General features: G+C 36.4%; 1 protein-coding gene across 2 annotated transcripts in view; it reads left to right on the top strand.

Moving 5' to 3' along the window:
- The window catches only part of MCM9 (minichromosome maintenance 9 homologous recombination repair factor), a 74,428-nt gene that overhangs the window by 35,605 nt on the left and 13,865 nt on the right, over window positions 1-24,958 (top strand). For both annotated transcript variants that reach the window (XM_045842687.1, XM_045842686.1), the window contains exon 8: window positions 8,408-8,582. In XM_045842687.1, the coding sequence (XP_045698643.1) occupies window positions 8,408-8,582 (175 nt within the window). The remainder of the gene's footprint in view (window positions 1-8,407; window positions 8,583-24,958) is intronic.

Here is a 24,958-nt window from a genome sequence, read left to right as displayed (position 1 = left end):
GCTCTACTTGCTCAGTCATTTTGAATGTGATGGCCACACAGTATATATGCTCATTCAATGGTGTCCACCACCCCCACTGACTAATACATTGAAGTTGTCATTGTTCACCCGTGAGTATTCCAGTCCACTCTTCTTGGCGGTCAGGTTACATCGATGTTGCACAGATCATTTTTATTATATTAACAATGGCTAGACTTTTTCTAGACAGCTCTCATATGTACATTTTGAGCCTCAAAACACCTTGGTGTGGTAGGATGGTAAGGTATTGTATTATCATTCCCATATAACAAATAAGGACACTGGTGCTCAGAAACCTGTCCCTTTCATTGCTGACCAAGTGATTATCTACTTTCAGTTCACTGTGTCAGATACTTAAAGTGGACTTTATATGTAGAAAAAGCAATTGGTATAATTTCTGTAATAATGAATTGATTAATCTAATTTTTGAGGAACAAAGGTCCATGAATGAGGTTGGCCCAGGTAAATACTAAGAGTAAGAGCAGGCCCAAGCCAAGCAAAGCTGTGAGAGCCTCCCCATGAGGCACTGCCTATGTACAGCCTCCTGTTGCAGAAGAGGTGATTGGGGAGCAAGAGAATATATGGAATGAAATCTTGGAATGCATCCTTATACTTTTTATAAAGTTTCCATATTAGTGTACCCCTCCCCCATTCTTTGCTCCCCTTCCTTGATAACAGTTTCACTGTTTCATGTTCATTCCTACCCACCATTAGGTTACAATTGTGTTGAAGATACAAGCTGTGTCTGAGCCCTTATCCATAGCTGGACTGGACTGTGGAATACCCTTCATATAGCTATCAATGATATCTGTCTACTTCTGAAGCACCATAATGTTTGTTGTTGACAATTGGGATGATGTTAACATTCTGACAGAAGAATTTTAATGGAAATGCTTAATAATTATTTTCTGTTTCTTGTATCTAGTTTTTTACCTTTGTTTTTAGTCCTCTTATATGAAGCTCCTTCTAAACTCATTTTCCTCTTGAACTCAGTCTCCACTTATAATCCATCATCCTTCACATTTTACATTCCATTCTTTTCTTTCTAACCGTCCACCTCTCCCATTCATCAGAGGCTTTGTCCTTTTCCTGATAGCCAGGAGAAATGTCAGTAGAGAGAGGCCTCAAATCTTTAAACATTTCTTGGCTAGACCACTGCTTGCACAAAGCCACTGCTAAGCATAGCGGCTTTTTTAGTTGGTTACTATAGAGACAGATGACATTAAATGGAGATACCCTTGACAGAAACTAGGCACGTAAGCTTTGTGAGTTTGGACACATTATTTTCAGGGTTGTTTAGAAAAGGTCAAAAACTAGAAAGGCTAGGAAGTGGAAGGCTTTCATAAATGAACTAATTGGTAAATAGTCAGTGGATTTTTAGGTTGGTAAAATTTGTGTCTGCTACTGCCTTGAATCCAGCATGTGAAGAATCTACCTCCACCTACTCCCAGTATGATTACACAGTGGCTTTTTAAAAATAACAGCTGTGCTACTATGAACATTTGTGTACAAATTTCTGAAGGGGACAGATGTTTTCATTTCTCTGGGTCTTAGGAGTGGAATTGCTGGATGATATAGTAACTCTTTATAAGGAGCTACCAGGCTGTTTTCCAAAGTGGCTGCACCATCTTACATTCCCACCAGCAATGTATGCGCATTCCAATTTCTCCACATCTCTCTCAACCATTGTTATTCTGTCTTTCTGATTATAGACATGGGTGGTATGTGAAGTAGTGTCTCTTTGTGGTTTGATTTACATTTCCCTGAGGGCTAGAAATGTTGAGCCTTTTTCATTTGCTTTTGACTATTTGTATATCTTCTGTGGAGAAATGTCTATTTGAGTCCTTGGCCATTTTAAAAATTGGGTTTTTTCTTTATTATTGTTGAACTATAAGAGTCCTTTATTCTAAATACAAGCCCTTTATCAGAGACATACTTACCAAGTTTGGAGAATTTTTCTCCTTTTCTGTGGATTTTTTTTTTTTTTTCATTTTCTTGGGAGTGTCTTTTGCAGTACAAAGCTTTTAATTTTGATGAAGTCTTTTTTTTTTTAATTTTGCTTTTGGTGTCATTTATCAAAAACATTGCCTAATCAAAGACCATGAAGATTTACACCTCTTTTTTTCTTCTGAGAATTTTATACTGTCAGCACCTTATATTTAAGTCTTTGATTTGATTAGAATGATTCTTTAGTATATGGATCCAAATTCCTGTTTTTGCATATGGATGTCCAATTTCCCAGCAGCATCTTTTGAAAAGATTATTCTTTCCTCAATGAATTGTCTTGGAACTCTTATCAAAGGTGAGTTGACTGTAAATGTATGGGTTCCTCTCTGCACAGTCAGCTCTTTTGGTCTGTACCCTATGCCACTATCACACTATTGATCATTGATCATTGTAGCTTTGTAGTAAGTTTTGAAATCAGAAAGTTTGAGTCCTCCAAAAATTTTTTTCAAGATTGTGTTGATGGTTTGTGATTCCTTGAATTTCCATGTAGATTTTAGGATCACTTTGTCAATTTCTACAAAGAATACGGCTGAGAATTTGTAGATCCCTTTAGGAAATATTGCCATTTTAACAATGCCTGTTAGTGTATGCCTGTCAGTGAACATAGGATGTGTTTTCATTTAAGTCATCTTTAATTTCTTTTAACAGTGTTTTGTAGTTTTCAGGTATAAGATTTTATGCTTGTTTTATTAAATTTATTCCTAAGTATTTTATTCTTTTTGATGCTATTGTAAATGGAATTAGTATTTTCTTCATATATTCTTGTATTCTTCATTGCAAGTGTATAGTTATACACTATAAAAATTGACTTTTAAAAATTGATTTTTTATCCTTCAACTTTGCTGAACTTGTTTACTAGTTGTAATAAAGTTTTAGTGAATTCCTTCGGATTTTCTTCATGTAAGATCATGTCATTTGCAAATAGGGGTAACTTTTACTTCTCTTTTCCCCTTCCTGATGCCTTTTATTTCATTTTTTGCCTAATTACCCATCCTAAAACCTCCAGTACCGCTAATACAATGTTGAATAAAAGTAGTGAGAGTAAACATCTCTATCTTGTTTCTGATTTTAGTGGGAAAACATTTTCTTACACCATTTACAATGACGTTAACTTTTTTTTTTTAAATGTAGATTCCCTTTGTCAGGAAGTTCTCTTCTCTTCCTAGTTTGTTAAATTTTGTCAAATGTTTTTTCTGCATCCATTAAGATGATCATGTGCTTTTTGTCCCTTACTGTATCAGTATGGGGATATTATTATTATTTGATTTCCAGGGTTATACCAATCTTTCATTCCTGAGATAAATCCCACTTAGTCATGATGTATAATCCTTTTTATATATTGCTAGATTTGGTTTGTAATATTTTGTTGAAGATTTTTGTATCTGTGGCCTTAAGAGATATTGGTCTTAAGTATAATTATAATGCCTTTGTCTGATTTTTGGTAAGTGAGTAATACTGTTCACATACAATAAATTAGGAAGCATTTCCTGTTAGTCTACTTCTAAAGGAGAATTTGTGAAGAATTGGTGTTTGACTTTTAAAATGTTTGGTAGAATTCATCAGTGAAGCTGTCTGTGTGCAGATAGTTTTAAAATGACTAATTCAGTCTCTTTACTTATAGGTCTGTTCAGATTTTCATTTTCTTCTTGAGTCAGTTCTGGTAGTGTCTTTTTAGAAAGTTGTCAGTGTTATCTAAGTTATCTAATTAGTTGACATACAGTTACTCATTGTGTTCCCTTATAAATCCTTTTTGTTTTTGTAAAATAGTATCTCATCTTTGATTCCTGATTTTAGTAATTTGATTATTCTTTCTTTTTTGCTTGGTAGTCTAGCTAAAAGTTTGTTAATTTTGGTTTCATTAATTTCCTCAGTTGTTTTTATATTCTCTATTTCAATGATTTCTACTCTAGTATTTAATCATTTCCTTCTATCCACTTCCTTTAGGTTTAGTTTGCTTTTATTGTTTCCGGTGAAAGTATGGATTACTGATTTGAGTTGTTTCTTCCTTTTTAATGTAGGCATTTATAGCATGGTAACTCTCTAAGCACTGCTCTAGCTGCATCCCATAGTTGTGGTATCTTGTATCTTCAATTTCTTTCATCTCAATGTGTGCTAATTTTTTGTCCAGTTACCTGTTCATTGCAGGGATACCTTTTTGCACCCCATCTGACAAATGTACATTACACTTTTGCTTAGATAGTTACTGTGAGGAAAAGTTCACTACTTTGTAATGTAACTAACTCATTTCTGAATACCTCAATGTATACAACAGTTTCCTGTAAAACTTTGTGTGTTGTTCTAGATTATTTCTTTTGAACTTGCTCCAAATTAGCCTAATTCTTCTTCCATAGGGTAGTTCTCCAAATATATAAACATTTTTACTTTTCTAAATCTCTCTTTCAAGCTAATCTCATCCCATGCTATAAACTGTTCCTTAAATTTAAGGTATTATTAACATGTCCTTCATAATCTGTTTACTCTTTTTTAAAATTAGTATTCCTTTTAACTTTGATGCCTCAAAGTAGGCATTAATGCTCTAGAACAGGAGTCAGCAACCTCCTTATAAAGGCCAAATGAAAACATTTTTGATTTTGAGGGCTCTTCAGTGTTTGTCACAACTAACTTAACTTCGTCATTTTAACGTGAAACTACCATGTACAATATGTAAATAATAAGTATGACTGTGTTCCAAAGAAAATTATTTTTACACTGGCTGGCGTAGCTCAGTGGATTGAGCGCGGGCTGCAAACCAAAACATCACAGGTTCGATTCCCAGTCAGGGCACATGCCTGGGTTGCAGGCCACAGCCCCCAGCAACCACACATTGATGTTTCTCTCTCTCTCTCTCTTTCTCCCTCCCTTCCCTCTCTAAAAATAAATAAATAAAATCTTAAAAAATTTATTTTTACAAAAACAGGTGTCCAGGCCAGATTTTGCCCACAGATCATGATTTGCTGACTCCTGCTCTAGATGTTCTCTAACCAGTGCAGAACGTAGTGTGATTATATCTTCATTTGTGAATGCCGTTGCATTAATGGATTTTGAAAATTATATTAAAATATTTTGAGAAGATATTATTGAATATTCTTATCTTTGCTTCGAGTGTTTTTCCCCTCTAGTTTCCTTCAGTATTTTTTCATCTTTAATTTTCTGAAGTTTAAATATGATATGCTTAAATTTAATTTTATTGTTTGTTTGTTTATTTGTTACAGTTTTCCTGCTCTGTGTTCTCTAAGTTTTCTGGATTTGTAGTTTGGTGTCTGACATTAATTCAAGGATTTTTTTGTCATTATTGCTTCTATTCCTTCTCTTCTTCTGGTATTCCCACTACATAAATTACATGTATGTTTTACCTTTTGTAGTTGTTTTCATAGTGCTTGGATATTCTGTTATTTTCCATCTTTTTTCTCTTTGATTTTCAGTTTTAGAAGTTTCTATTGACTTTCCTTACTCTGAGTTTTTTTCCCTCAGCCATGTCCAGTCTACTGATAGTCCATCAAAGGTATTCTTCAGTTCTTTTACAGTGTTTTTGATCTCTAGAATTTCTTTTTTATTATTTCTTAGACTTTCCATCTCTCTGCTTACACTATCAAAGAAAAATTGCTGATATTTCCTGTGAGAACCTGGTAGAGCTCCTGGAACTAAAATTCACAAAAGTGTGGGGACCCCCTTACCCCATGACTGGGTTCCTCTGGAGTTTTTAATTCTCAGAATTGTCCACGCCGAGTCTCCGGCAGCTTGACAATTACGGTTCAGATTTTCCTATCCCAGCCCAGGTTCCCATGGAGGTTTCAGCTCTGGTAAGTTGTGATTCTCTGTCTCTATGTCTCCAATTTTAGGAGGAGGGGCTTGCCCTGTGACCTCATTTCTCTGATAGATCTAAGAAATACTGATTTTTCAGTTTGTTCAGGTTTTTACTCGGTGTTAAGATGGAGTAGTAACTTCTTAGCTCCTTAAATGCTGGACCAGAAACCAGGTATTTTCTTCTGTGAGTTTTCTTTTATAAAGTTTTATATTTTTCATTTAGATCTTTAATTTATTATGACTTAATTTTTGTATCCATGTGAGATATGGATCAAGACTGATTTTCTCTTTTTGCATAAAGCTATCCAATTATTTGTGGAACAGATTCTCATCTTCCATTAAATTGCTTTTACTTTATGTTCTTGACCCAGTACGTGTGGGCCTATTTTTGGACTCTAGTCTCTTCTACTGCTTTATCTGTTTATATCCTTTCTCAGTACCACTCTGATTGATTACTCTAGCTTTGTGGTAAATCTGGAAATGGGTCATGTGAGATCTACTTTGTTTTTGGTTTGACTCTTCTGTTTTCTTTGCTTCTCCATATAAATTTTAGAATTACCTTGCCAATTTCTATAAAAAGAAAAATCCTGCTAGGATTTTGTTTGGAATTGTAATGAATCTATAGAGCACTTTGGGGAATATCTTAAAATACTGAGTTTTTCAATTCATTCAATAAACATTGGATTATCTCTCGTTTGAGTAGGTCATCTCTGATTTCCTTCATCAGTGTTTTGCAGTTTTTGCATACAGGTCTTACACATAATTTTAAAGATTTTTACCTAAGTATTTCATACTTTTGGGTGCTATCCTAAATGCACTTTAAATGGCAATTTCTAATTTTTCTAATGTGTATGAATATGATTAATTTTTGTACATTGACTTGCAAACTGCAACTTTGCTATACTCACTTATTCTAGTAGATTTTTTGCAGTTTTTGTAATTTTTTACATAATCATATTGTCTATAAATATTTTTAAAATGTTCTTACTTTTCAAGGAAAAGAGTGTTGAGAGCAAATCTCCTTGCCCTTTTCCAATCTTGGGAGTAGAAGGGGGATGAGGCTCCAAGCATTCAGTCTTTTATTAAGTGTCAGCTGAAGGGTTTTTATAAATACCCTGTATAAGATTGAAAGAGGTTTCCTCTATTCCTAGTTACCTGAGAGATGTTTTAATCATGAATGATTGTTAAGTTTTGTCAGGTGTTATTTCTCTGTCTCTTGAGGTAGTCGTTTGTTTTTCCTTCCTTAGTTTGTTGATATGGTGAATTGCACTGATTAATTTTTGATGTTGAATTACCCTTGCATTCCCAAAATAAACTCAACTTAGTTATGAGCTCTTATTTTATGTATTGTTTAATTTGCTTTCCTTTCGAAGGGGGGTATTTTTGCATGTATTTTATAAGGTGTACTGATCTGCCATTTTCTTTAATATGTCTGTATATATTTTGGGTAACATGATAGGCTTCATTGAATGAGTTGGGAAGTATTTCTTGTTTTTCTACATTTCTAAAAATTTTGTATAGAATTGGTATTATTTTTTCTGTAAATGTTTAGTAGAATTCACCATGACTTCATCTCAGCCTGTAGATTTCTATGTTGCAGGGTTTTTAACTACATAGTCAATTTTCAAAGTGGATTTAAGATTATGCAAGTTATCTTTTTTAAGATAAACTTTGGCAGTTTATATACTTCAAAGAATATGACTTTCATCTAAGTTATTAAACTTAGGACATAGAGTAGTTTATTTTATTTCTGTATTATTAGTTCAGTGTCTATAGAATCTATAATGGTGTTCTGTCTTTAATTCCCGATATTTGTAACTTTTGTCTTTTTTTTAATCAGTTTAGCCAGAGGTTCACAAATTTTTAAAATCAATAATAGTTACTGTAAATACTTATTATGTATCATATACCTTTTAAAGAGCTTTATTTATATCCTATTTGAGTATCCAGGAATGTCTAAAATATTTTTCTTTGTTATCCACTTTTATAAATGAATGTAATGAGGCCTTGCTATATTATGAAACATGCCTACTATATAATAGCCAGAATGACAAATCGAGGTTTCAAATCCAAGTCTAGGTGACTCCAAAGACTTTGCTTTTGACCACTCTGCTTTATTGACTGGTATAAAGGATGAATTAAAATCTGAGAAGAAGAAATCCTCTGTGACTGGGAGCAAACTTTTAATTTTCATCATTGGACTGTAATGTCTGCTGTCCTCTTTCTTTTGACCCTGCAGTATATAATACAAAACCTCTTGTCATAAGATCTCTGGAGATCTATTTCCTCCTTCTAAAGGTTAAAAACACTACTACCAAGAAGAGATAGATAATTTGAAGGCATCTGGTTGCCACAAAATACTTAATAATACCTATTAGATTTTCAGAACATAGGATATTCCAATGACAACCTGAAACAGTTGTCCTGATGCCATCCATTTTTGGTAGACTACAAATAAAAGCCTTGACTCCATGCCCTTTCCTTTCCTTTAAAATGTAGGCATTTATTTCCTTTCATAGGTATAAATAAGATAATGCTTTTGAAAGTAAAAGCTGACACAGCTTGCATGTTTCCTTAGGTCTGACGGTAACTGCTGTAAAGGACTCGGGAGAATGGAATTTGGAGGCTGGGGCATTAGTGCTTGCAGATGCAGGCCTTTGCTGTATCGATGAATTTAATAGCCTCAAAGAGCATGATAGAACCAGTATCCACGAAGCAATGGAGCAGCAAACCATAAGTGTTGCTAAGGCTGGGTAAGAGTTTGTTTTTTTTTAATCTATGGGAGTCGTGAGATTAGTTAATATATGATTATGGAAAAATGTGAACCTTATTGGACTGTAAGGTATGTTTGGTCTTCTTAGGCACTGTCAGTTATCACCCTTCAAGATATCACGACACATATTAATTTTCCCTAGGAGGTGAGTGAGGAAAGTAAAAATGAATTGTTGAGAAAAAGAAAGAGAAAACTAAAGTGTTAATGTAAGTTGATTTATTTTTTTTAGAAGAGAGGAAGCTTTCTGAACACTTTTTTTTAACTTAAAAAAAAAAGATTTTATTTATTTTTACAGAGGGGAAGGGAGGGAGAAAGAGAAGGAGAGAAACATCAATGTGTGGTTGCCTCTTGGGCATCCCCTACTGGGAACCTGGCCTGGAACCCAGGCATGTGCCCTGACTGGGAATTAAACCAGCAACCTTTGGTTCACAGTCCAGTGCTCAATCCACTGAGCCACACCAGCCTGGCAAATGTAAGTTGATTTAATTCATGGAGGGGACTTTATTATGTTAGGAATTTTGAAAAATTTGAAAAGAAAAGACATAATACCTACTTTCAATGTCATTGTCCCTATACATTTTTTCCTAACATATCTTAATGGAAGGTTGATCACAGCATATGGAAAACTAAATAATAATATATATTAGAATAAGATGAAGTACCTGTTGTGACTCAGGTTGCTTGCAGGTTCAAGGGTTGAGGTATGAGGTCTTTGGCTACACATGACCAATGAGAGAGAAAAATAGGGAGGTTCAGATAGAAATCCAGGCCCTAACGTGGTTATGGGAAATTTATTTGGCAACAAAGTCTGACCTTTAAGCAGGCTGCCAGGTCATCCAAGTAAAAGACAGAGGCAGAACTATCTTAGACCTATTGCCATTACTATAAGTTTGAGGCCAGCTGATCAGACAGATAGGGCTGCCAGCAGAGTCTTCAAACAGTAATAGTTACTAGGGAGCCAGGCAGATACTGATTTTATGAGAGCTGTTATGCACACTCACAAAAAGGGAAAGACAGGGAGCAAGGTAAAAGCAGGCTGCAAGGTAAAAACATACAAGAAAAAGTAGACAGAACTATTTTTATATCTATTCATTTAATTCAATACATATTCAGTCAGTATGTATTTATCAAGAGCCTGCTGTGTGCCAGACACTGTGCTAGACGCTGGGAAATACAAAGATGAATGCAACACTGTCCTTGAAGTGTTTGCTATTTTGTTGGAAAAGATAGATAAAAGAGTACCAAAGTGTTAAGTCCATTATAAAATTATTATGAGAGAACATTCTTTAAAATAATGATTGTTTCAAAACTACTGAACAGAGAAAATCAGAGATAATACTTGACTAAGTGTCTTCAAGGCTGCTTTCTGCTCTCATTATGTCTCCATTTAATTAGTACCACAGCTAGTTAGTAGACTCTGGTATTTTTTTGATATATACCTTTTCCAGAGGAAATCAGGGACATTTTGAAAGAATCCTAAATAATTAACCTTGGCATAAGGGAAAATTGGGACAAATGCTATTGAGTGTATTTTAGTAAGGGAGAACATTGGCGGTGCTATATGATAGGCTACAGAATAAATTTTTACTAAGTGAAAATATTTTATTAACCACTGTTATTGCCTTTACCCTCTATAAGTGTGAATTAGCATGCATCTTCCATGCTATCTGTAAGTGTGTGGTAAGTTCCAAAAGGAACGTTCTTGTAGATAAAGAGCGCGCTGACGGCACCCACTGCTTGGACAGTCTTGTCATAGCTATAACTACTTTATGCACTGGAACAATGCTTTTCACACGATTCATGGTGAAGGGCTAATTTTAATACTTATTTTTCAGTTTATCACAGAGCAATATTTTTATAAAATAGAATAAATTATTTTTAAAATTAAAAAGCAAAGAGATATAAAATATAAGCCTAAGTTTTCATTCACTTAGGATGGAGAAAGCTGTAAGGGTATGTCATTCCCATTCTAACAAGAAAAATCTAGTTAGCCCACAGAATTCATAACTTTGAACTTATTAGAGAGCTGAATTTATAAGGAAATTAAGGTAACTTAATTCCAAAGTGTGACAAGCCCCTCCAAGAGAGGAGGTACACAAACTGTCACCTGTGACAGCACATGAGAGGAAGAGGTGGCTGCCATTGAAGCAAGTAGGGAGAAATAACTAAAATTTATGTTAAGTCGTGAAGTCCACCTGAAGTCCACATGTGGGCTTGCATATCAGTTTAGAATAACCAGGAACTCCAAACACAAGGGGATTTCTCACTTTCAAGCCCTTCTCCACTGGTCTCCACCACATGCTCACAAGAAAAATTGGGCAGAGCAGAAGATCAGAGACCCTCCCCTGCCCTCATCAGCCCCACAAGCCTGAGAGATGATTGCTGCTGGGGAAGAGGTACAAAAACCCTGCTGCTTCCCCAGACACATCATTCAAATGGAGCAAACACTGAAGCGACTGGGGACAGGCTCACAAACTGTGTCATTCCCAGGGCCTCTGGGAGAAGGGTAGAAGCAAAAAACCCCTCTGCCTCAGGAGGAAGTTAGAGAACCTTCCTTCCACCCTGCAGGAACCAGGCAAAAAAGGCTCTGCTTCTGGTAGGAGGGTAGAGGCAAAAGCCAACTTTCCCTGAAAGAAGGGCAGACAACATTCCTGGTTCCAGGATTCTGAACCCATACAAGCAGAGGCCTGTAGCATTGGGAAAGGGACAGAAAAAACACTCCTGCCCAAGAACCAACACAGAGAGATGGCAGGCTTCAGCTGATACAGGTGGGACAGAAAGACTTGTAACTATCTAGCCCATCCCCTTTCAAAGCAGACACACAGACCCTGTCTAAGACCTAGAGACAGAGAACTACCTTGGCCCCCCAAATAAGCCTAACCCTGAGTAATAAGCAACAGTAGTCTGTTGCTGGGGAAGGTACAGGGGTGGGAAAAGAGACTCTTCTGTGGTGCTGGTCTGCAGTGTCTGCTGAAAGCTGAAGGTAGAGCAGAAACACCGAAAATAATCTTCCCAGCACTTCACTACAATCCCCACACTAAGAACAAAATAATGGCAGCTCAAACCTAAAAGAATTTTGCAGTCTGGTGCACTGAGTGTAAAGATAGCAGCAACAGTGCCAATATCCAGATCAATTATAATGACCTTAGGCTATACACGAAATGATTTAAAATTATTTGAAGGTAGACTGTATTAAGTTACATATGTAAACTTCAGAACCACCACTAGAAAATAAAAGACCTAACCAATAAGCCAGGCATAGAGATAAAATTGAGTAATAACAAATAATCCAAAAGAAGGCAGGATGAGGAGACAAAGGGAACAATGAATAGATGGGACATACAGAACACAATTAGCCAGATGATGGATTCAAATTCACTCAGATCAATAATTATATTAGCAATAAATCATTTAAACATTTAAAAGGCAGGGATTGTCAGATTGGATAAAAAGCAAAACTCAACTAAATGCTGTGCTCAAGAAATTGACTTTAAGTTCTAAAACATAGGTAAGTTAAAAGTAAAAGGGCGGGGGAAATTATTTCATGAAAACACCAAACACCTGACCAAGACATTACAGGAGATAAAACTGCAGACCAATGTGCCCTGTGAATGTAGACATGAAAATTCTTACCAATCCTATAGCAAATAAATAATCCAGCAGTATATAAAAAGGATTATACATTAAAACCAAGTAGGGCTTATCTCAGGAATGCAGAGTTGCTATAACATCATTGAAATCAATCAATGTAATTCACAATATTAACAGAATAAGGAAAAAACCCATCCCAATAAATGCAGAAAAGTTGCATTTTGACAGAATTGCATTTAATTAGACAAAATTAAATACGCACCTATGATAAAATTCACAGCAAACCACAAGAGAAGTCCCTCCTTCTGTTTAACTGTTAACAAGAAACATTTCATACTTAATGATGAAAGACTGAATATTTTCCACTTAAGAGTAGAAGCAAGTCAAGGATGTCCATTCTTGCCCCTTCTGGTAAGAATTACAATAAAAGTACTAGTTAGTTTGGTAAGGAAAAAAAGAAAAGAAGGAGGGAGGGAGGAAAAGAAGGAAGGAAGTCAAATTGGAAACAGAGAAGTTCAGATTGTCTACATTTTATATGACATGATCATCTACATAGAAAATCTGAAAGAATCTATTTAAAAGATGCTAGGATTCGAGCTGATATATAAAAATTCATTGTATTTATGTATGCTAGCCATGAACAATTGTAAACTGAAGTAAAATACATTACTTTATATAATAGTTTCCAAAAACATGAAATATTTAGGGATAAAGTTAGCAAAACGCATTCTAGATTTCTACAGTAAAAACTATAGACCATTGATGACAGAAATTAAAGAGACCTAATAAATAGAAAGATAGATTTTCATTGATCAGAAGACTTAATGTTGTTAAAGATTTAGGTTCTCCCCAAAGCAATCTATAAAATCAATGCAATTTCAATTAAAATCCCAACAAGCTTTTTTGCAGAAATTCATAAGCTGATTTTAAATCATATGTGGAAAAGCACAGGAACTAGAATAGATGAAGCAGTTTCATAAGAGAATAATTTTGGAGGACTTAATTTATTTCAAGATTTAGTATAAAACTACAGTAATCAAGACAGTGTAACATTGGTATAAGGATAAACATAGATCAGTGGGAGAAAATATAGGTCCAGAAATAGAACCAAAGGTTTAATAAAGTCAGCTGATTTTCAAGAATGATGTCAAGATAACTCAGTGGAAAAGGATGGTCATTTCCAAAAAATAGTGCTGGTACTTAGATATCCATTTACAAAAATGGCCTGTATATAAACACCAGCTTTATTCTTAATCACCCAAGATGGTAAACAACCCAAAAATCCATCATTTGGTGAATGGATAAATACATTTTGATATATCCATACAGTGGAATATCAATATAAATAAGCAATATAAAAGAACAAACTATTGATACATTCAACAACATGGATGAATCTTAAAAGCACTATGTGAAGTAAAATGCCAAAAATAAAAGACTACATAGTTTATGATTCCCTTTATATGAAATTCTAGAAGAAGCAAAATTATAATAAGGGAAATCACATGAGCTATTGCAAGGGTTGGGAGTCAGGGGAGGAGATTGACTGCAGAAGAACACCTAAAAAAAGTTGAATTTTTACTGTATATAAATTATATCACAAAATCCTTAATTTAAAAAATAGGTAAACTCATTTTATTTTTAGATTCAGCAGACATGAAATCACTCTATCTAACAGCTTGTAAACACATGCTTGCTCTGCACCCATCTCTCCCCTGACTGGTAGCAACATATGAACAGGCACAAGTTTGCAGCCCAGGCTGTGAGCCCTGATGGCGATTTGCAGAATGAAACACCACATAAGGGTAGATGGGGAGGGTATGGAAAGGAATAACAGTGCCAGGGAGACTGATACACTTATCATTAGTAAAACCCTTTTTTAAATTGCATTGACATCTTCCTAAGGAAATAATTTATTTAAATTAGTAGAATAATTTTTGGATTGGATTTTGTTGGAAAAGGAGAGGACTTTTATATCTAGGAGATAAATTTTGCTACTCATATTTACAGTCAATTTGCATTGTTTTTTATTTAAAACATTGGTCAGATGTATAATATGTATTGAAAGAAGTTTGGCTTAAGAAGCACTTTGAGTGCTTTGATGTAATGCACTTTTCTGTAGGGCTTCTTTTTTAAACCATTGCACCTTGGTAGGCATTGGTAGTCTTGTTATTATGATGCTAAACATTTATATGATTATCTTTTCAAGATAAAATTCTTCAACTGTTTCTCTTTTGTCTTGGCTACTATCCAGACTTTAATACCTCTTTGAACTGTACAGTAGGTCATAACCCGTATTTTAGCCTTCCAGTTATCTCGTCACCCTCCGCAGGACTGCCACCTCTGGTTCCAGGAGCTTTCAGGTTCCCTTTATTCCACAGAAGTTACTTCTTCGATTCACGAGGTTTCAAACCTGTTCTCTATATTTCCTACTCCAGTGGAGTGGGACTCTCTTTCTAAGGCTGATATTATCTGTGTTCTACCACCATGAGGACCCTTTGCTCTCTCCTTTTTTTCACTTAGTCTCCCACTGATCTTTTCAGTATAGGCTGTTGATTAGTGTTGCTAGTTTCTAATGTCTCTTTGTCTGTTTGCATATAAATTGAATATTGTGATATTCTCTTATATTTTAGTTTTGTTTTATGGATTTATTTGCTCTCCTTGTTTACCTGTAAGGTCTCTGGGGGATATGTTCCCAGATTTGGATATAATCAGCTGCCATTATCCTGTGGAAACCTAGAAGTCAACATTTTATATTTTAGGTTATTCTTGTTTAACTCATAGTACCAACTTTTGCTGGATATTTTAAAAACATTGCCCATGTTTTCTTTGAGCCATTTATGGAAAGAAACAATTGGAGAAATAGTTATCTACAGTTATTTCAAAGGACTCAGATAGAGAAATAGAATTAGACTTGTTCTGTATCTTTTAGAATCAATAGCTACAAGGTTTGGTGAAGCTTATTTGGAATTAGTACAAGGAAGACTTTTTAGCAGAGATCATAGGCAGCCTGTAGGATTGCAGAGGTCTTCCAAGTTAAAATAGAAAAATTTTATGTAAGGAATTAAGCATCTAATGGGGAAATGGATAACCTTTAAGGTGCCACCTATGATATGTTGTAAATTATGGGTTTGCCCACAAACTCAGCCATGATGAGCAAATTCAACTGCTGGCTGGTATATTGCAGAATATGTACATACATAAATACGGTTTCATATTATATCATTAAATATTGAACATGATCTATGCTAGAGATGGAACAAATTCAAGAAAGTACATCAAGACTTCCACTTTTTAAAAATGAACCTAAGAATACATTTGGTGTTAAAAGAATTATCATAATAATTAAGAGCAAGAGTCTCTAGAGCTAGTAGGTCTAGGTTGAAGTTCTAGTTCTACTACCTACTAGTTGGGCAGACTGGACTTCTCTGTGCCTTGGTTTCCTCATTGTAAGATGGTGAGAAGTGTTCTATTTCATAGGACTGTTGTAAAAATTAAATGAGCTAATCCATGTGAATTCTTAGGATCGAACGTGGCTATTTAAGTGTAAGTGTTAGAGATCTGCAATTCCTTTCAGAAGCCCTTGGGGCCAAATGCATGTTGGAATTTAGATTTTTTGTTTTAATTTTAGGAAGGTAATACAATGCATCTGTTATTTATTGTGAAACCTCTTAGGAGTGTCTGAGACAGCACCCTGTAATCACACGCATTAATTATTTAGTGGTGAAACTTACAAAACTTCATACTAAGTGGGATGAAGACTCATCAGTTTAGGCTTGATTTTGCTGCCAAATTAGCTACAAAAAACTTGCTTTTTTAGAGCGTTTAGATTTTGAAATTGTGATAAATGAATATGAATAGTTATCATCATCAGGCTCCTGCTCCAGGATGAAATACTGAATGCTGCAGGGTGGATAATAATCACAAAGGCCTTCTTCAGTTATAATGAGACTAGCTCAAGTTACCTGATGTAGACCCTAAGATAAGTCTGCTAGGGTCGTGGGTTTAGCAAAAGCAGTATCTTTTATTGATTGAAACATAATTTGGGGATGGCGGTTTCTTTAAAGCAGATATAATATAGCAACTGTATTATTGCCTCATTGCCATCTTAGCTTCAGAAATGTATTCTGTTCTGGCCAAGATGGAGGCAAAGGTAGATATGCTTTGCTTCCTTGCATATCCAAAAGAAGGATAACAACCAATTTAAAAAACAAAAAACAACCAGAACTGCCAGAAAACCAAACTGTGGAAGTCTGACAACCAAGGAGTTAAAGAAGAAACATTCTTCTAGACTGCTGTGCCGAGACAAAGAAATATGGTCCAAATGAAAGAAGAGATCAAAACTCCAGAGAAAGACCTAAGTGACGAAGAGATAGCCAACCTATCAGATGCAGAGTTCAAAACACTTGTAAGCAGAATGCTCACAGAAGTGACTGACTACAGACACAAAATAAAGGAAGAAGTGAAGCCTATTCAAAGTGAAATGAAGAAGAATATGCAGGGGACCAAGAGTGAAGGAAGGAAACTGGGACTCAAATTAACGATTTGTAACAGAAGGAAGAAATAAACATTTGATCAGAACAGAATGAAGAAACAAGAATTGAAAAAAATGAGGAGAGGCTTAGGAACCGCTGGGACAACTTTAAACATTCCAACATCCAAATCATAGAGGTGCCAGAAGGAGAAGAGGAAGAGCAAGAAATTGAAAACTTATTTGAAAAAATAATGAAGGAAAACTTCCCCAATCTGGTGAAGGAAATAGACTTCCAGGAAGTACAGGAAGCTCAGAGAGCCCCAAAGAAGTTGGACCCAAGGAGGAACACACCAAGACACATACATCATCATTACATTACCCAAGATTAAAGATAAGGAAAGAATCTTAAAAGCAGCAAGAGAAAAGGAGACAGTTAACCTACAAAGGAGTTCCCATAAGACTGTCAGCTGATTTCTCAAAAGAAATCTTGCAGGCAAGAATGGGCTGGAAAGAAGTATTCAAAGTCATGAAAGTCAAGGACATACATCCAAGATTACTCTATACAATAAAGCTATCATTTAGAATGGAAGGGGAGATAAAGTGCTTTCTAGATAAGGTCAAGTTAAAGGAGTTCATCATCACCAAGCCCTTATTATATGAAATGTTAAAGGCACTTATCTAAGAAAAAGAAGACCATCAACAATATGAACAGTAAAATGACAACGAACTTACAACTATCAATAACTGAACCTAAAACAAAAACTAAGCAAACAACAAGAACAGGAATAGAATCACAGAAAGGGAGATCACATGGAGGGTTACCAGTGGGGAGGGGAAAGAGGGAGGATAGGGGAAAAGGTACAGGGAATAAGAAGCATAAATGGTACATACAAAATAGATGGGGAGGTTAAGAATAGTATAGGAAATGGAGAAGCCAAAGAACTTATATTTATGACCCATGGACATGAACTAAGGGGGAGGAATGATGGTGGGAGGGGGGGTACAGGGTGGAGGGGGGTAAAAGGGAGAAAAAGAAATGGGACAACTACAATAGCATAATCAATAAAATACACTTTTTAAAAAAGAAGTGTATGCTTCAAATATGCTCTCCCATTGTGGTGACTTGGATGCTTTCTCTGTCACCAATTTTTTGTGTGTTTGTGGGTCTTTTAGACTCAGTCAGCTCTCTTAAGTAGTTTAGCTCTCCCTCTTGTGTCTATGTTGAATACCTTCAAAAAAGGCCCAATTAAATATTGTCATCCCTATTGGAAGATTTATGCAAGGCCAGCTGAGAAGTATGTGGCCAGTTTATGGATTAACTCTCCCAGAGCCAGGTTCCAATCTCGGGTCCAGTCTGCTGTTCCTGTCTGGCAGTTTACATAGAAGGAATGGTGGGTTTAAGTGCATAGTGGGCATTTCAGGGATTGGCCTGTTCAAGACTATGATGAGTCACATAAATAATACACCAAAGAACAAGTCAGACAGTAATTTTCCGTGCTGGTAGTTTAGTCAGTGTTGGGAAACAATATTTTAGACAAACAGAAGAGTCTAGCAAATCAATCTAAATAGGAGATACATCTTTATGAGAAAAATCTTGAGCTGAATGAGTTTCAAAGAGACAGACAAAACGCTTGGCAGGGTTTTTAAAAATAGTGAGTACTCAGTCACATGTGCTTAGTGGCTTGGTCCAGCTTTCTAGTACTTTTTGTAGTTTCTCCCCAAAGCATAGTTACCACCAATTATGTGACTTTTTTCCTTCCATTCAAGTTGTCCTTTTAATTTAACTTTTATTTTGACATAGTATTACTTACAGAAAAATGCAAGAATAGTACATGTTGTTTTTGTTCTTGGGCTGACAGTTAGTTTGCCCTCAATCAACAGTTACATCTATCATCTGCTCGATGGTGGGAACCAGTGAAAATGTTCTTCAAGTTCCACTTGAGCTCATATGTTCAGTTTTCATAGCACTCACTCTGTGTGTCACTCAGTAACTGCAGAAACGTTGGATCTCAACAGTGGCTCATCCAATTTTTGGTCTAACAGTTTTCAGAATATTAAATTCATTTTCCCTAATGAGAAGCCTTTTAATATTTCTGAAACAAAATATACAGTCAATTGTCAAATACAGAACTCTTGAGATGTCTCTTGAGTAATAAAGCATATCAAGATGTTAATTAGTTTCAGGTAAGAAAGGTTAAGTGTGGAAAAGGAATGTTTATCATGTATTCTACCAAAATAAAAGCTGAGTTTTACCTTAAAGCACCTTACTTATTCCTTACTCCCCAGTTCAAAGACTTCTCTTTCTTTGAGCAGCAATATAAAGACTTCAGTATCCTAAAATAGGAGTGGTTTATTGAGCTGTCATCCTCTCGGACCACTTCAAGTTTTTCTTTAAAATTTTTGATACCTTACAATATCATTTTCAGGATCTCTTGAAAATGTTTGTTTTTGTTCTCTCTCTCTCATATGTCTCAAGTGACTATTTGTAAAGCAGTTTTATTTGAATTATAATCTCCCTAATTTCTCAGAGGTTTTTTTTGTTTAATTTAAATCATTTTTTCTTTCTCAATTATATTTGACATGCAATAGTATATTAGTTTTAGTTGTATACCCTAGTGATTAGACATTATACAACTTACTAAGTGATCGTCCCTATAAATCTTGTACCTATATTACACCATACTTAATTATTAGAATATTATTGGCTATATCACCTATGCTGTACTTTACATCCTCGTGACAGTTCTGTAACAGCCATTTGTACTTCTTAATCCCTTCACTTTTTTTCACCCATTTTCCCAACCCCCTTCCCATCTGACATCCATCAAAATGTTCTCTGTATCTATGAATCTGTTTCTGTTCTGCTTATTTGTTTGTTTTTCAGATTTGATTATTAATAGATATATACTTATTGTAATTTTATTGTACGTATTTTTGTTTCTTCTTAAAGAAGACCCTTTAAATTTCATGGAATTCTGGTTTAGTGGTGATGAACTCCTTTAGCTTTTTCTTTTCTTGGAAGCTCTTTATCCATCCTTTGATTTTAAATGATAGCTTTGCTGGGTAGAGTACTCCTAGTTGTAGGTCCTTACTCTTCATCACTTTGAATGTTTGTTGCCAATCCCTTTCTGGCCTACAAAGTTTCTGTTGAGAAATAAGCTGACAGTCTTATGGGAACTCCCTTGTAGATAACAAAACTGCTTTTCTCTTGCTGCTTTTAAAGATTTTGCATTTTAATTATGATGTATCTTGGTATAGGCCTCTTTGGGTTCATCTTATTGGGACTCTGTGCTTCCTGGACTTGTATGTGTATTCCCTTCACCAAGTTAGGGAAGTTTTCTATTATTTTTTTCAACTATATTTTTTAATTTTTTGCTTTCTCTCTTGTCCTTTAGGCACCCTCATAATGGGAATGTTGGTACACTTCAGAGGTTTTTTTTAATGTGTCATTTTATATACACTGCACAGAATCAGAGAGTTTATTTAAAAATTAGGAACCATGCATTTAACTGTTCCATACAAACTGTGATTTGAGTAGAGGTTAAACTTTATCCATGTGGTGGGCATGTATCTGCAAGGGCGTATCATGAGCCCTAAAACCACCATTCAGATGTGCAAGTGGCTGCAAGGGAGCCAGTCAATATGATTTCTGCAGTGTAAAACTTGTTATGGGGAGTCAGAATAGAAAAAGTGCTAAGACACTCAGGATGCCTACAGTCTCCTAAAAGGTAACTTAGCGGTGTCATTAATCAAAATATATGTCTTAAGGAATAGGTACAGGTTTGAGAAGGCCAATCATTTTGTTGTTCTTTGTTTATGTTACTTAAATCTGCAACTGTTTTCATAATTTGAGATTTTAATACCTTACATTTGTTCTGGCAGCTTAATGAAATAGAAAAGGAGACCAAGAAGCAAATGCCGCAATATGAGCTTAAAAGGGGTTACCAGTACTCGAATTACCTGTCTTTTTAAACTGTACGGATCAGTCACTGGACGTGGTGAGTGGCAGCACAAGGCCACACAACCGTGTGAAGTCATTTGAGAGAGCTTTATGTGATGATGAGCTTTAAGGCAAATAATGATTTGGGAAAGATAATAGTTCATTATTTGCAAGGTTCTTTTCAAACTTTACTGTGGGATAGCTCCTAATCAAGGGCAGGATGTCAATAGATTCTTAAATAATAGAGGATATTCTCACTGTTTGCTGAGGACACATCTTAGGAGAAAATATGACATTGCAATTATATATTTGGTGCTATTTAATTATACTCACATGTATAGGTAGGTAGTACAGTCTAAAATTTAAAAATAGCAAGATGACAGTTTATTGTCTTACTCAGTAAATATGCCTGAGCACTAAGCAGTGTTCTGGTCTTTGCTAACTACTGACACCACAAAGATGAAAAGACAAGGTCTTTGTACTCAAGATGCTCACAACCGTGTAGTGAGACAGACAAGTAATCTTTTACTGAACACTGTGATTCTAACAACACCAATCCCACTGGCTTATCTTCAGTTTTCTAGGCCACACCAGGCCTCCAGGTAGAATGTCTGAGATGGGACCTGGGAATCTATATTGTTAAAACCTACCTCAGTTCTCATTGAAGAGGCAGGCTTGGAACCACAATTCCAGGGTAAGACCAATACCTAGGCACTCTGTTTACCACTTCCTCCCAGGATCTTGGGAAGCTGCATGTTTACCAATTTTGCCTCAGGCTAAGTGGGGAAGGCCAGGAGAGGAGGGAACCAGCCCTTCTACCCAACCCCTGCAAGGGCTCTGGCTCCTATGGGCTGCTAGGGTTGTGGATTATGAGAATTCTCCCTTATAAGCACTCAAGCATGCCACCAGGATACAAAAACCTAAGTTCAGATCAAGCACTTGGAGAGTTTTCTGTTCTTTCCAGATGGCAAATATGAACAGCGCACTCACCCCTTTCCTCTTTCCTATTCCCATCACTTGTGAATCTCCTGTTACCACTCATTGAGTCAATCCAGACATGAAAGGTAATTTGTCAACTTTATCAACCCTGTTAAAAAAAGAGGGAGGGTGTATGTACCAGCATTTAAGATTATCAAAAAATATATATAATAGATTGTGAGACAGACTGTCATTAGTATATATTTTTAAAGATTTTAATCGTTTACTTTTAGAGGGAGTGGAAGGGATGGAGAGAGAGAAAGAGAGAAACATCAATGTGCAAGAGATACTTAGATCAGTTGCCTCTTGCACGCCCCCAACTGGGGACCTGGCCCGCCACCCCAGCATGTGCCCTGAGTGGGAATTGAACCAGCAGCTTTTCAGTTTGCAGTCCAGTGCTCAGTCCACTGAGCCACACCAGCCAGGGCAATGTGTTTTCATTCTGTATAGTTTTGTGGAGTTTTTTACCCCCATGTTGTGCATGCTCCTCTTTAGGGAAGCAAAGATTGTTTTTTACAAACATTTTGTTTGAATCTTTCCTCTTTTTCTCATGACAGCTTTGAGATACAGTTTACATACCACATAAAATCCACCCTTTTAAACTATATTATTTCATGGATTTTAGTATAGTCCTAAAATGCAGCTATCACCACTGTCTAATTCCTGAATGTTTTCATCACCTCAAAGAGAAACACTGTACCCTTTAGCTGTCACTCCTCGTTCCCTCCGTTCCCCGTGTCCCATGTCTTCCAAGTCTCTGGCAACTACAAATCTACTTTCTATCTATATGGATTTGCCTATTCTGGACCCTTCATATAAACAGAATTATATGAGATGTGACTTTTTGTGCCTGCCAGCTTTGGCTTGGCATTATGTTTTTAAGGTTCATCCAGGTTGTTGCATGTGTCAATAATTTGTTCCTTTTTTGTGGCCACTGCCTTCTCATCATGTGCTCACATGGCTTTTCCTCAGAGCATGAGTGTGGAGAGAGTGAGCTGTGGTCTCTCCTTTTTATGAGGGCATTAATTTCATTATGGGGCCCTACCCTCATGACCTCATCCAAACCTAATTACCTGTCTGAAGCCCCTGTTCCTAATATCATCACATTGGCGCTTAGGGCTTCCGCATAATGGATTTTGAGGGGACACAAATGTTCAGTCCATAACAACCTCCATTACTTTTTTTTTATTGTGATTAAAAAACATTACATAAAATTTTCCATCCTAATTATTTCTAAGTATATAGTTCGGTGGTGTCAAGGATAGTCACATTGTTGTGCAACCAGTCTTCAGAGCTTTTTCATCTTGCAAAACTGAAACTTTGTACCCATTAAAGAACAACTCCCCCGTTTTCACCTTTCCCAGTCCCTGGCAACCACCATCTTACTTTCTGTTTCTATGAATTTGGTGGCTGCACAGGAAAGTTACACAGGATGGTTGCCTGATCTGAAAAGAGCATAGGTTCTTTTCCCTTCACACCATTGGCCAGACCTAGCTTTACAGCCCTACTTAACTGTAAAAGGGGGTGGGAAATACAATCTTGCTCTGTTCCTGGGGGAAAGGGAAGTAAGTTTTGGTAAACATAGAGCAGCTACTACCACAGCCTAGAGTTAAATTTGGAAGTGATGGGATATAGGGGATTAAAGCCATGAGTGAAGATGGGGATCGCCCCGTAGAGGATGTAAGAGAGACAGTCACAAAAACAAGGGCACTTTCTCAGAGGGCCAGTAATGCTAAAAATAATGTATGTCATCTAACTACAATATTTAGAAAAGTTACTACTACGTTTATAGGAAAGTTAATCCATGTAGATTCAAAATGGAAAAGTAGATTTTTGAGAGACTCGAATGCTTTCAGTTCAGGTTAACCAGAGAAAACATATATTAGCATGATTTTTTAAAATATATCTTATTGATTATGCTATTACAGTTGTCCCATTTCCCCCCTTCTCTCCCCTCCACCCTGTACCCCCTCTCCCACCCACGTTCCCCCCCTTTAGTTCATGTCCATGTGTCATACTTATGAGTTCTTTAGCTTCTACATTTCCTGTACTATTCTTGCCCTCCCCCTATCTATTTTCAACCTACATTCTATGCTACTTATTCTCTATACCTTTTCCCCCTCTCTCCTCCTCCCACCCCCCTGCTGCTAGCCCTCCATATGCCCTCCATTTCTGTGGTTCTGTTCCTGTTCTAGTTGTTTACTTAGTTTCTTTTGGTTTTGCTTTAGGTGTGGTGGTTAATAATTGTGAGTTTGCTGTCCTTTTACTGTACATGTCTTTTCTTTATCTTCTTTTCTTAGATAAGTCCCTTTAGCATTTCATAAAATAAGGGCTTGGTGATGATGAACTCCTTGAACTTGACCTTATCTGAAAAGCACTTTATCTTCCCTTCCATTCTAAATGAGAGCTTTGTTGGATAGAGCAATCTGGGATGTAGGTCCTTGTCTTTCATGACTTGGAATATTTCTTTCCAGCCCCTTCTTGCCTATAAGGTCTCTTTGGAGAAATCAGCTGACAGTCTGATGGGAACTCCTTTGTAGGTTACTGTCCCCTTATCTCTTGCTGCTTCTAGGATTCTCTCCTTCGTTTTTGCCTTGGCTAATGTAATTATGATGTGCCTTGGTGTGTTTCTTCTTGGGTCCCACTTCTTTGGGGCTCTCTGAGCTTCTTGGATTTCTTGGAAAACTGTTCCCTTTGCCAGATTGGGGAAGTTCTCCTTTATTATTTGTTCAAATATGTGCTCAATTTGATGCTTTTTCCCCTTACCATTCTGGTACCCCTATAATTTGGATGTTGGAACATTTAAAGGTGTCCTGGATGCTCTTAATCTTTTCCTCGATTTTTTGAATTCTTATTTTATCATGCTTTCCTGCTTGGTTGATTCTATCTTCCTTCTGGTCCACTGTATTGTTTTGAGACTCAGATTCCTTCCTTTCACTATTGGCTCTCCTCCGGGTATCTTCCTGCATCTCTTTTATGGTAACCTGCATCCTTTCATCTAAATTGCGCCCAAAATCAACCAATTCCATGAGCTTTCTGATCACCAGTGTTTTGAACTGTGCATCTGATAGATTGGCTATTTCTTGGTCACTCAAAAGGATGAGTCCTGGGAGACTGATCTGTTCTGTTGGAAACATGTCTTATGTCTTTCCCTGTGTCTCCTTTTTTTTTTTTTTTTGGTCTGGTCGCTCTTGTTACGGTGTGGGGGTGGAGCCTTAGGTGTTCACCGGGGCTGGGCACCCCGGTCGCTAGATTGTGATGTTATATGTGGGGACGGGGGCAGGAGCGGGGATGGGAGGGAACTCTGGCGGTAGTTCCATTCTCCTGGGCTCAGACTCTTCTCAGGGATCCTGGGCTGCGAGCTCTGCCCTGG

The sequence above is a fragment of the Phyllostomus hastatus genome, unplaced genomic scaffold (genome assembly GCF_019186645.2).
Source record: "Phyllostomus hastatus isolate PE091 unplaced genomic scaffold, TTU_PhHast_1.1 phas_contig_40, whole genome shotgun sequence".
In the NCBI taxonomy this organism is placed as follows: Eukaryota; Metazoa; Chordata; class Mammalia; order Chiroptera; family Phyllostomidae; genus Phyllostomus; species Phyllostomus hastatus.
Note: the sequence above shows the minus strand (reverse complement) of the source record. Positions and strands in the feature narration are given on the sequence as shown.